Source organism: Rhinoderma darwinii, chromosome 2 (genome assembly GCF_050947455.1).
Source record: "Rhinoderma darwinii isolate aRhiDar2 chromosome 2, aRhiDar2.hap1, whole genome shotgun sequence".
NCBI classification, from domain to species: domain Eukaryota; kingdom Metazoa; phylum Chordata; class Amphibia; order Anura; family Rhinodermatidae; genus Rhinoderma; species Rhinoderma darwinii.
In genome coordinates, this window is record NC_134688.1 from 51344471 (window position 1) to 51357859 (window position 13389).

At 41.2% G+C, this 13389-nt stretch overlaps 1 protein-coding gene across 3 annotated transcripts in view; it reads right to left on the minus strand.

Annotated features, from left to right (window-relative positions):
• Positions 1–320: 320 nt before the first annotated feature.
• The window catches only part of IFT88 (intraflagellar transport 88), a 68348-nt gene continuing 55279 nt past the window's right edge, over positions 321–13389 (minus strand). For all 3 annotated transcript variants that reach the window (XM_075851644.1, XM_075851642.1, XM_075851643.1), the window contains 3 exons: positions 8755–8824; positions 2504–2614; positions 321–1675 (listed from right to left, as the gene is read on the minus strand). In XM_075851644.1, the coding sequence (XP_075707759.1) occupies positions 1554–1675; positions 2504–2614; positions 8755–8824 (303 nt within the window). In that variant the 3' untranslated portion in view covers positions 321–1553. The remainder of the gene's footprint in view (positions 1676–2503; positions 2615–8754; positions 8825–13389) is intronic.

Below are 13389 nucleotides of genomic sequence, written 5' to 3' on the forward strand. Positions count from 1 at the left end.
CTTGTATAAGAAACAACTTATCGCTCATGCACATGCAGCAAGTCATTCCCTATACAGATTCCCACGTAAGTCAAGAATACCATTGCCCGGGAAAGGCAGGACACAGGGACGGCTCGCAATAAGACACCGGTTGATTTCCCTAATCGGTGATGACCACCATAGCTGAGACATTGAAAGAGGATTGAATGCAGATCATTAGTTTTCCAAATATTATATATACATACATGTGTATGTAGTAAAATTTAGTTTTACTAGGCTGTAGGAATCAGGTCAGCTGCTAAGCATTGTAAACATTGAGGACTACACAACAGAGACCAGTATAAAATTAAAAGTATGTTTTTTTATTTTACCCTGAAAATCTGTTCCTTAAAATGATCTTGTTACAGGTCACCCTTACCAGAAGCTAAATCTAGTTATTGAAAATATAGTGTGGTAGGGATGTTTGCATACATTTGATTGGTGCAACTTTGTAATTACTTTTTATTAAAAATTATTTTTACTTTTTGAGATACAGCTGCATTGTGTCATGTATACATCTTGTGCTGAGACCTGAAACCGTCAGATCAGCGGCACTCACGGGTTCAGTCTCAGCAGGTCCTGAGTGTCTCTGACATGCAGGATCCATCTGCTATCGATCACCTCTTAGTTATGCACTGTCAGACACACACAAGACCCGCTGTCACTGAACCCGTCAGTACCGCTGACCTGGCAGATACAGTTTTTAGCGCTAGATACAGCTGCTCCTTATCCAGGATACAAAGCAGCTGTATCTGAAAAAGTCAAAATAATTTTTCATAAAAAGTCATTACAAAGTTAAACCAAATCATTTTTATAGGGGTACAGAGCCTTTAATGCGGTGGCTTCTAATCTGCTAGACATGTTACACACTTTTCTCTACCTTACATCCCCTCATATTTTGATACAAAGAAATGGACGCCATTAAAAAATATGGCGAATTTTAAGACTCCGATTACCCGAGACCCTTTTTCTAGACAATTTTTTTTAAAACAATCTTTAAAAAATCCTAATAAATTAGTTAAAGATGCAATTTGAGCCAGAATTCTGGTGCATTTTACTTGATAAATCTCCCCCATTGTGTTTGTACTGGAAACTAGTCTTCTGGCCGTGTAACATCGTATGTGCACCTCCAGCTGACAGACATTTCTATAAATCATTACATCATATATGAGCTTATGGAAATATGAGCATTCCCATGACAACGGACTAGAGAGCGGACGTCTTACACACGGGTTACTGTCTCCACTATGGAAATTGTGAGTATTTCACACGTTTCTCCATACATTGTGTAAACTCTTGCTTACTTCTTAAATGTTATGAGCCCCCCCATCCCAATGACTGCACCATGAAGAGATGTTTCTCCCTCCATTATACCATGACATCAGCAGAGGTCCTTAGTTCCATAAATATATTTTATGTAAACAATATAAAAATGTAGTATTTTCAATCAACCTGCTCTGTAAATATGTTTTATAGCCTTAGTCCAAAATTACACACACGACACATAAAAAAAATTGATGCCAACAGCGATAGTATTATTCAGGGAGAAGGTCGTCTCCTAATTCTTCATCTGCAAATTCTTCTTCTTCCACTCTTTTTTTGGCTGCAGTTTTTGGTCTTTCGATCTGTGGGCCGAGAGGGTCTACATACGAAACATCTGAATGACAAAACATTAAAGATTATTACATATCAATATGTTCTATGGTCTCATTAAATATGGGTTTACATGAGTTCAATACTATTATAATGAGGTTGCATGACGTCAGAAAAACTGTTGCTTTCTTCCCGAAACAGTGCCACTGTTACTCATGGGCTGTGTCGGGTATTGCAGCTCCACCCCCAACAAATTGAATGGAACTATGCTGCAATACCAGACACAGCCTATAGACAAAAGTGGCACTGTTTTAGGAAGAAAGCAGCCTAGTTTGTCTATCCTCGTACAACCTCTTAAAACATTACTGACATTGGACGGAACTGTACATCATAGTCGGTAAAAGGGGAGTATGGAGTGGACTCACGGGCTGAGCCCGCTCCATTCTCAGAGGGTGTCAGCTGTATGTTACAGCCGACACTACACTGTAACGGACGTGATCAGTTAACCCCGGTCCCGGCCGTTTAACCACTTGGATGCCGTGGTCAATAGTGACTGCGGCATCTAAGCCCTAAGAAAGAAAACGGGGGCCTTCTCCGTAATCCCATCACTCCCACCCTACAACGTGATAGCAGGTCTGTGATCTCCCTGCTACTATAAAGCCCCTAAAAAAACCAAAAAAAAAATTTCAAAAAAACATAATAATTGGTATCGACGTATCTGTAATAGTCTGAACTGGGACTTTCTACATAGAGGGCACTCTAATAGTTTCTATTTAAAAAGCTTCCATAGGAAGTCAATAAATCTCTAGCATTGCAAACATTGGAGTGCGGTTTCCTCCATGTCTTACGCTTTTATCTAATAAAATGGCATTTGCGGCTGGAAATTTCTTACCGATTTCTTGGTTAGAGCTGGTCTCATAAGGATCATTAGCCGTTGGGAGTGACTTTAGTCTAGCACTAAGACGTTCTCCTTTAGCGCTGGTGCCACTGCTCTGCCCACTGTCTGAAATAACAGAAAATAAAACATTGGATTAAAATAAAGTCATTAGCAAACATGCCTTGATCCATACACAATATGCAAACATGGACTATAAAGGCAAACAGTTAAAATGACTTAAAATTTCCATATATTCGTAAATCAGGAGTTAGAGCAGCAGCCAAAGTTTGGTAATTAGGTTTAATTTACCTACAGAGATATTAGTATTTTTCAGTTTTTCTGCAGAGGACATTTTTGCGTAAGTGACAACAGGAAGAGCAGTAATATTCGCGGTCACCTTTAAATGATCTGCTCAGAAAATAATAATCAACTGTTATTCTGTCAGCTTGTCCGATCAATAAGTAATTACCACTATGGCTGACCCGTTGTCACTTATTAAAAAATGGCACACTAGCATGGCGCTCAATGGGGTATTGTTATCTCGGAAATTTATGGCATATACCTCTGGGACCCGTACCTAGCTCTAGAATGGAGGCCCCTAACCCCTGTCCTACATTGTCCCTGCTCTCCAGCCACTGAGTTATGAGATGACAGGGAGTACAAAAATAGAGAAGCTCGCTAAGCCACGCAGTGTCTGTAGTTCCCATACAACGAATGGGAGTTATGGAAACAGCAGCACGAGTTACGCTATTTCCATAGCTCCAGAGTTTTTTTAGATTATTTCTCACACTACTTCAACTACATATTATTCGTTTTCAGGGAGCGACAATAATTGCATTTTTGTACTCACAATAAAGTCCTTTTCTCGTTGAATTCACTGGGGACACCGCACCATGGGTATAGGCCCTGCCACTAGGAGGCTGACAGTACGTAGGAAAAAAGCGTTGGCTCCAACCAGGCAGGCCCTACCCTTCCCACTGTACTAGTCAGCTTGTACAGAAGCAAGAGGAGGGGGATCACATCCAGGTTCCGGGAAAACAACAAGCGGAACATAGTCCCGTGTACGGAGAGCAAATGTCCCCCAAAGAATTCAACGAAAAAAGTATTTTACAGTGAGTGATAAAATTGGATTTTTGTATTGGGGGACAGAGCAGCATGGGATGTCCCAAAGAAGGAAGCTGCCGTGCAACCCACCTAACGCACAGCAGGTTGGAGTACCGTGCGACCTAGGCTGGAACAAGAGGAAGCCAAGGTATGGATCTGGTGGAACATTGTGAACCTATGCACCGAAACCCAAACAGTAGAGATATGGGCAGAACAGTAGAACTAAACCTCCAGGGCTAAAGCGTGCCAGCCTCCAGGAATCAGACTTGTAGATCCGACAAACGTAGACAAAACAAGGAAAAGCAGCAGCACTCCAGGGTAGAAATCTCAAAAAATGAATTTATTCAGCCATATATGCAAAAGGAAGCAACGTTTCAGCTGCTCAGTGCAGCCGTTGTCAAGCAGTAATACACAGGTGATCCAATACATGTATACAGCCCACAATCTATACAACCCACTACTTATCAAACAAACATTTGATAAGTAGCAATGCAAAGTATATAGATCGTGCATGATCATACAGAATGTCTCAATGATAAACATCAACTGAAATCATCAGGTGTTTGCATATATGAATTATCTTAAAGTGGCTGGCAGTCACCCAAGCTGAAGGAACAAACAGAGAGACTACGTGTTAATCTAATGCACCATTCTAACACGCCGTCTCCAGCATCTAGGGGAACTAACTGCGCATGTCTCAAACCCAGTCATGTGACTGAAGTAGTCACATGATCACCGGTCAAATTCCTGCGGTGTAGCGTGCAAGGGAACGAGACACAAGTTTAGGCGCATGCGCGTCCAGGGACTTAAAGATTACACAAGTAGGAGCTACAGACTGCACATATCTAGAAGAGCAAATATAGAAAAAGCGACCATGCAGGTCAACATATCCTATATACTCTATCCCACCTATCAGTGAGTATTTTAATAATGGACCCCAGGATTTCCATGTCCCGACAAAGCCTGCCAACACCACTAGGCTTGAGCAGATCATATGCACCGAAACCCAGTTAGCAGCCTTGCAAACCTGAGAGACTTATGCTTTGTGCCGTACCACCCAGGGTACACCAACAGCCCGGGTGGAATGGGCAGTATTTGGAAAGGGAGAACCTTACCCTTGGACCAATAGGTTTCCATAATCGCAGACCAAATTCAGCGAGCAATGGTAGCCTTAGAAGCCGCCAAAACTCAGTTGCCACAACATAAATGCAAACATCCAAACAGTGGAGAGCTCGCTCTTGTATGTCTTATGTATACCTGTATTACTTGATGTGCCGTTTAGGGATTATTTGCCATCTTGGTTCCTTCTTCCCCTCTGATATGCTTCCCCTAATGAAACCTACATTTCCCATGATGCTTCTGGCTTTGCAAAGGCAGAGGGGATGGAGTCTCATCACACAGCACTTGCTCTGCTCTGAGTCATATCTAAGGGCGGCAAGTGATAGATCAGTAACTTAAATATTTTGTACGCACACTGCAGAATCTCAGTGTATTCCTATGTGATGCAGCTTCAGAGCATTTCCTCTGCATTCTGGTAGTGATAGGTTTCTCCATGTCAGTTTTTATACAAGAGGCAGTGGGGAGCAGCATGTCATAGAAATACACTACACTCTCTGCACACAGCACTCACTGATAGTATAGACAATTAGTATGAGTCAGGGAAGTTTTATAGCTATGAAGCTAATAATTGGATGGATTCACCTATTGTATCACTGCACTCCTGCTCCCTTAGATAGGACAGAAATGATCACTTCAGTAGCACTATATGCACAGAGGAACAAGGAGAGTGGAGCTGGTTGGGTAAGGGTCTCAGAACTGCCAGGAGGGATTTGATTGATGATGTAATCCTGAAGTCAGCCACACAGAGGAGAGTGACTTTCTGTCTACACACCAGAGCATGGTCTATTTTGGTGGTCAGACTGAGATCACATGACACAACTATCCGAAAGGGTTCAAAATGTATGGATGCAACGGAGCTGTGAAGAAACAAATGACACTGGTAGACTATTGCTGGTGAGTTAGCATGAGGTGTGTGCTTCTTTAAAGGGGGCTGTGGGGACATCCTTAACATGCAAGGTATCTCTGACAGCACAAGTCAAATGTTGTATAGCGGTCGCCAATTTGGTGTCTTGTTCTCAATCTGCTTCAGCGGATTCCCCAGTGGAGCCAGACTGATCCTGCAGGGAGGCAGTTTGTCCAGCACCAACCCGAATTGGGGACGTTTGTGAAGAAGAGGAGCGGGAACTCTCCCTCGTGCTTCTGGGCCTCTTACCTGAACTAGCACGAGTATGTGTTCATAAAAAGGAATCAAGGAAGACATTGATCTAAGCTGCTATTTGGGGTGGCAGGCATTCCAGAAACTCAACCATTGTCTGAAAGAGTCTGGAAACGTCCCTATGGCACAGTGTTTTTGGCCAAGAAGAAACGCCTGAATAAAAACGGCATGAAAAAAATGGCACAAAAAGTGGTGTTTCTCGAAGAAGCGCTGCGTGTGAAACCAGTCTAAATGTGGTTCTCTTTTCTCGGTTTTGTTACTTATTTTGCCATGATTGTTGCAATTTTGCAGCACTTCCAAAAATATGTCAGAAACAGTTTGTTATCCAGCGTGCCAACCGCTGCTGCTTCGACATGCAGTTTGCTGCAAAACTGCATGTGAATATGTCCTTTTTTATTGGCGTTGTCAAAGCTGTACAAACTTGCATGTTTTTACATGCATTTTTACTTGGTATAGTATTGGTGCAGCTCTCTACCACACAATAACTGCCCCATATGTATACACTCTTGCCAAAAATGACAGGGCTCCAGACTAAATAAAAAATCACTTGGGCGACTTTGATTTCTAAGTCTAAAAACTTAGGAGCCAAATGATAGTTTTTGTACCATTTAGTTATCTGGAGCCATGAATGTCCCACGGTGTCAAAAAACATGCAGCAAAACCCTACACACGGCATTTACAGGTCAAACGCATATTTTTAACAACCCTATGAAAAAACACTTTTTATTAGGTTCACATTATGTTCCACAATTCGATTCGGCGGGACCATTTGAAATGGTCCGACCCAACGTATACCCCAGACATATGAAACGGTTTGCCTACGTAGCTCTATACATCTGCCACTGACATAGTTTTGTATACAGTTGAATTATAAGAAGTGTTGTTGACTGCGCTTTTCAATACAGTCAGGGTACACGCCAAACGCGCACCTCAGACGTGGTGGACATTTAGCCTTAGACATATTATTTACATCTACAACATCATTGGGTTGCGAGTATCAGGATATTCCAGTTCATACATAAATGCGATCATGACAACAAACAAGCGCAATTCAGGGCAACACATATAAAGAAAAAAACAAAAATGAAAATGACAGCATCTTCGAATAAGCCCAGGAGATACGATTTACATAACCGTCCATATTTATTGTTTTATGACACATAATTTACTCCAGTGACAGCTCCGTAGAATCACTCTGTAGCACAGGTATATTGGAGCAGAGCTGTATCATGGGCATGTTTTTCTAGATGTCCAAGGTAAATATGCATGAAAACAGCCATGAACTCGGAGGTCGTTAATCGCTTTTAAGTGCTGTTTTCTGTGTGAACACGTCAGAAATTTTCTAAGAACATTCTTGGTCTTTTATACCATGTATTTGGAGTGAATTTTCTTAGCTGCAAGTGGTATAATTTCTATGTAAATGTTTTTGTACGCTGCCGCTGTTTTTATACCACCCCTCACCCACACACACACACACATACACATACACACCTTACATATTAACATTCAGAGAAATGGTAGAGATCTGTCACGTTGTTTAGATCAAGCTTTTACCATCAAGGAATTCCAGTGGTTGTGAAAATACAAGTGCTACAAGTACCCACAGCTGAAAAACAGCGGCAGCTGCATCCTCAAATGGAAAATACGTACAAAAAGTAACATGGCACATGTACTATTATTTTAAAAATAGCAAGGTAAGGTTCCAGTACCTTTTTTCTTAATTTTTTTATCCAGCTTACCACCCCCACACCCCCAGAATTCATACCACAGGTGCCGCCTTGAGCACTGCCCTGGGCTTCCTGCTCTCTGACCTTAGTAACTTTAAGAGGTACAGTGAAGAAGCCGCAATCTAATGGTTGCAAATGCTTCTCTGGATTTTTTTTATTCAGTCGATCGAATGGGTCCAAAACGTGTACAAAAATTAATAAATCTATACATCCAGAAGATGGCAAAATGTAAGTCACCTCAAAAGATTTGATTTACTGACATGGTGACGTCATCGCGCACTATGGGGGCAATATGCTGTGTTGGGCGCATTGTCAGGGGATATATTATTTACAGTAGTATAAAGCAGGCTCAGGGAATAAATAATAATTCAATGGCGTAGCATGTAAATAGGGGGCGTAGCATGCAAAAGGGGTGTGGCCTAAATAGTCGTTCAATAATCGTGCTTTTGATTTAGGTCATAATTGCCCAGCCCTAGTCCTGTGTCTGTCTAAAACACAGGTTCACCAGAATATCGATCACATCTTAGTTTATCAACTTAGATGTCATCGATATGATGGTCATCGGTGTGTTAGGGACACACAGGACCTGCTCTCAGACGAGCCGTGACGGATTTGGCTGAAAGCGAATGATGTCACTTCCATGTATAGAGGATACATAGAAGCTGCATTTGAAAAAAAATCTTTTTTTTTTTTTATAAAACTCAATTAAAAAGTTTAACATCTAAATCATACATAAAAAAAAAACCTACAAAGTGTACATAGCCTTTAGACTATGTCTTTTTGTAAACCCCCCCCCACATTAATATATTTTACATAAAATATGGCTAAAGTGGAGAGCTTGAAACACGTGAAGCTCTGCTGCAATTCTGTAATCTCCAACAATCAACTGCACTTTCTAGAAACCCTAAGGACCTAACAACTTTTTAAAAGACCCTTTAGGTTAACATTAAAATATGAGAAATATGATAACTTGAAGTTTCAGTCCCAAGGCCTGCCGCTGCACTTCTGTCTTATATTATCTATACACAAGGACGCCATGTTGAGCGAGCTGCAGCATCGATGCTGAGAAAATTCAACCAGTGCAAAAAAGGATTGTCCTTTGCTAGTCACACATAGAGAACAATAAAAATATAACGTAAGGATCTCACAAAAGCACTTACCACTACTCGCACTGCCCTCTCTGCCCTCCCTCTGACTGCGGGCACTGCCATCTCTGCCAGATTTTATGCGCTGCAAAGATAATGAGATTGGGTTAGATAGCACCAGGTTGTCTTAAAAGTAGGTACATAAATAGGGGCCCAACCCACTGTAGACTATAGAAAGTATTATGCACATCAATCGGAATAGATTTGCAAGTAAAATGTCTTTCATTTCTTATACCAGGGTGCGGAGAGTTTAATAAGACCAAGGTGAAGATATGAGTTGTATAATGTAAATACATTGTAACAAACCTAGCAGCCATGTGAGCAGACCATCCTGCAGAACAACCCAGGAAGAGGTCTTCAGCTTCTGAATGTAAACATTGTTTTCATCGATTGCAAACAGATATCTTAAAGGGGTGTCTCAAGAAGACTACTGCCCTATTATAGCAAATGGACGTAATAGAGAGGGGTCCCGTTCCTGGGTCATCCCGTTAGGAGTCTGGCAGACCTGAGCCCTCAATGTATTACATGGTAGGTCATTTATCTTAATGGGTGCCATGTAATACCACGTTTCCCTGTCAGGAGCCAGACAAGACTTTACCCGGCCACGGCTGTTTTAGGAGCCAGAAAACAGCTGATCGCAATGGTGGCACCGATCTGAAAAGGGGTGGTCTATGGTGAGACAACCCCTTTAAGGGTGAAAAAGTTTCATAAGGTTTGTATTGTACAATGATAGAACTTTACAGTATAGGTATAGTAAGTATGTATAGAGTATTTATTTTTATGGCGACATATACCTAATAAAACGTCATTAATAGTGTGTGTTTATCTTTTCTGTCTGTTATTTCAAATTCCTTGTTCCCCTGAAGATTATTACATTTTATTATGTCCCGTTTTATACAAAAACTGTTAGCTGAGCCACGTTAATGTTAGAATCTATTGTAGCATGCCCTGACATCAAGCAATATGATCTGGCATTTACCTGAATTTAACCCAGTGCCATCTGATCATAGAGGAAACCCCAATTATTGGCATCATAAAGGTTTTCCTCTGGGACGTCAAAGGGGGTAAGGAAACACACAGCGTCTGCAGTTTGTTCATATTGAGGCCAGAATCTGCAGATAAAACAGCATTCTAAAACCACGAAAATTTGTGGTAAAGCTGCATGGCGGTGCTATGTTAGGCTGCAGCGTGGCCGCTACGTTGGGTCACACCCTAAAGCCTTATTTACACAAACGTGTTTCTTGCCAGTGTGATGTCCAGTTTAAAGAGGCTCTGTCACCAGATTATCAAATCCCTATCTCCTATTGCATGTGATCGGCGCTGCAATGTAGATAATAGTAACGTGTTTTTTTTTTTTTAAATGATCATTTTTGGCCAAGTTATGAGCAATTTTATATTTATGCAAATGAGCCTTTCTAGTGGACAACTGGGCGTGTTTTCTCTTATTTCCAACTGGGCGTGTATCGTGTTTTTAGCAACTGGGCGTGTTTACTTCTTTCACTGCACAATCATACTGTGCTGTGGATCATGCTGGGCTGGAACAATGAGAAGTGCAGGACACTGATTGGTCACTGATTGGTCAGCCTCATACACTCCTCTGTACAACACCCAGTTGGTAAAAACACGCCTAGTTGTCCATTGAGAAACTCATTAGCATAAATCTAAAACTGTTTATAACTTGCTCAAAAATGATTGTTTTTCAAAATAAAAACCACTGCTGTTATCTACATTACAGCGCCGATCAGATTATGTAGGAGATAGGGCATTTATAATCTGGTGACAGAGACTCTTTAACAACGGAAAGCTTACTGACCCATGCCATTCCCGCATACGTTTCTTCTTTACGGAGCGTGTGTTCGTTGCGAATAACTCCCTGCACATCTTAATCTGGTCAGTTTTTGTAGACAAGACTCGCCCATTAAAATCTGTTAGTGCGTTAAAAAAAAAAAACACCAAAAAAAATAAATATAATAACGCCTAAAAAAAAAACACACAAGCAGCTGTGTGCTGTCCGTTTTATTACGAATCAATTGCTAAAGAAATGCAGAAAAAAAAGGAAAATTGAATCTAGAAGGAAAGTAGAAACATGGATGAGATCAGTATGACACAGGGATGACATATGGACGTGGAAGACGGACACACGGAACGCACACAGGCGCCGTACGGATATACACACGGGTGAAATATGTTTTTTTTTTTTGCGGACGTGAATCGGACAAGCTCGTGTGAAAGAGGCTTTATTGTTAAAATGGTAGAGATACTAGCTTTATCCAATCTCTGCCAAACAAAAGGTTTAGCGGTTGATCTGTAAGCTATGAACAGGTTAAGGGACTATGATAAAAATGTCCTCATGAGCCAACCTACACTCTAAGCAATAGCAGAAAAGCAAAGGGTTAACAAACTGACATGTTGTAAGAACGATACAGTCTTGAAAATAATGAATCCTCCGTGAAAACATAATATGAAGAAGATTTTTATAAATATGATAGGAATTTGCAGCGGAAATAGTTTTTAAATGGAATTTCTTGGCTTAAAAAAGGATCATTCCTAAATCAGACAACATGGCACAGGATATGCCATAAACATGATAGATGCGGATCCAGACTCTAGGGCCCGCACATATATCCAGAACAGGGTGACCCGACCCCCATACCACCTGGTGAGGCAGAGCGTTAAAAGGAGAGGTGGCTGATTCCATAACTCCCACAGAAGTGAATGGTGAGAGTCTCGCACGTGCGCAGCCACCCCTCCATTCATTTTTCACCTGGATGCGATAGCCTCCTCATCAGGCTGGACAGGGGTCCGGTGAGTCCCTTTCTGGAGATGGATGCAAGTCCCAGCACCCGCAACTATCAGACATCTAGGACATATCCTGTAAGTATACCATAAATGTCTGAGCTGGGAATATCCCTTTAAATAAGCGGCTTTCATAGAACACACTGTAAATATCTCAATCCTAACTGTACAATGGCGGCGGGGGCCACAACAAAGTGTCAGAATGGGGAAAAACATGACATAAAAATCGAATGGAAAGTGGAGGAACAAACAGACCATACAGACTGGATATAGTGAGTTTGAAGTTGATGGAATTGTTTTTTTTAAATATATATAAGGTAATATGTCTCTGGCTTATGAACGTAAAAGGGCTTTTAAAGAGAACCACTCAGCTCTCCAGACACGTCCGTTTTAGTAAATACTTGTATTCCCCACGGAATAACAAAATTTTTGTGCCGTTTTTGGCTACCAGAATTACATAGGGAGTATATTAAGCTGTCAGATCAGTTTTAGGGGTTTTCCAGTTAGAAGACATTGAAGACCTATCCTCAGGATAGGCCATCAATATCTAATCAGCCGATCAGCTGTTTTGAAGGGGCCACACTTGTAGCAGCGGTTGACAGTTTTACAGCCTTCTCCCAACCCCTTTAAGACATTGTCTGCACTCATTGTACAAAACGGTCTCACATTGGCGGAAAAAAAAGGTGATTTTTGAAGAGATTTTTTTATCCACTGTTTTACTTATTAGGGATTACTTTTCACTTTATTGGTTTCCTTGAAACTTTCATAAATGCTCCTTCATTTCACTCATACAGGGATGATACAGACATCTCTCATAATCAGTTCCTTATGCTTGAAACATGTTTTCTTCTCAATTTTAACAGACAGAACATCGGTGGATTAAAGGGGTTGTCCGAGATTTAATGACTTTGTGTTAATGCATTTAATTTATAAATGTAAATAAATTTGTAATATACTTACGTTTTCCAAAGTGGTCCCTTTTGCAGATCCTGCCGTGGGGTACTTGACGGGTGACGTCACTCTCTGCCCTGGCTCTGCCGCTTTGTTGATCTTGAATTCTTTGCCGGGTATACGACACGTCACTTGTCACGTGGTGTATATCGACTTGTTCTGCTTCACAGCCCGTAACGCGCATGCGCTGTCACTGCTGTTCTCGCGGTCCCTGCTGTTCTCGAGATAACAGCAGGGGCCGCGCATGCGCGTTACAACAGACAAGTCGATATACACCATGTCACAAGTGACGTGTCGTATACCCGGAAAATAATTCAAGATCAACAAAGCAGCAGAGCCAGGGCAGAGAGTGACGTCACCCGTCAAGTTCCCCAAGGAGGGATCTGGAAACGGGGCCACTTTGGAAAATGTAAGTATATTACAAATGTATTTACATTTATAAATTACAAGTATTAACACAGTTATTAAATTGTAGTCATTACAATAAGTCATTAAATCTCGGACAACCCCTTTAACTTGCTGGAATAATTCTTATCAATATTAAAAACAGGAGTTTAAAAGGGGCACTAAAAGATTGTTGTGTAATTTTTTTGTGTTTTTTTAATTTCTAGTTTAAGTCTGAAAGAGTTTTTCAAAACTGTAGAGATCGGTCAGAGACTCCATCTCCTTCTGGTCCCCACCATCTTTAGATGAATGGTGGGGCTTAATGAAAGGCACAATTCCTTGTCTACATTACAGACAGAGCGGTGGGAGAAGGTTTCTGCTGCAGCAAGCTGCCTCCCAGACAATAATCATCCTAGCCCCTGCATTTTCCCCAAACTCACTGATACACAAAACACTTTTTCAATGACCAATAGGATAAACTACAAACCAATTTGGTGGACTAATGACTGGTAGTTTAGA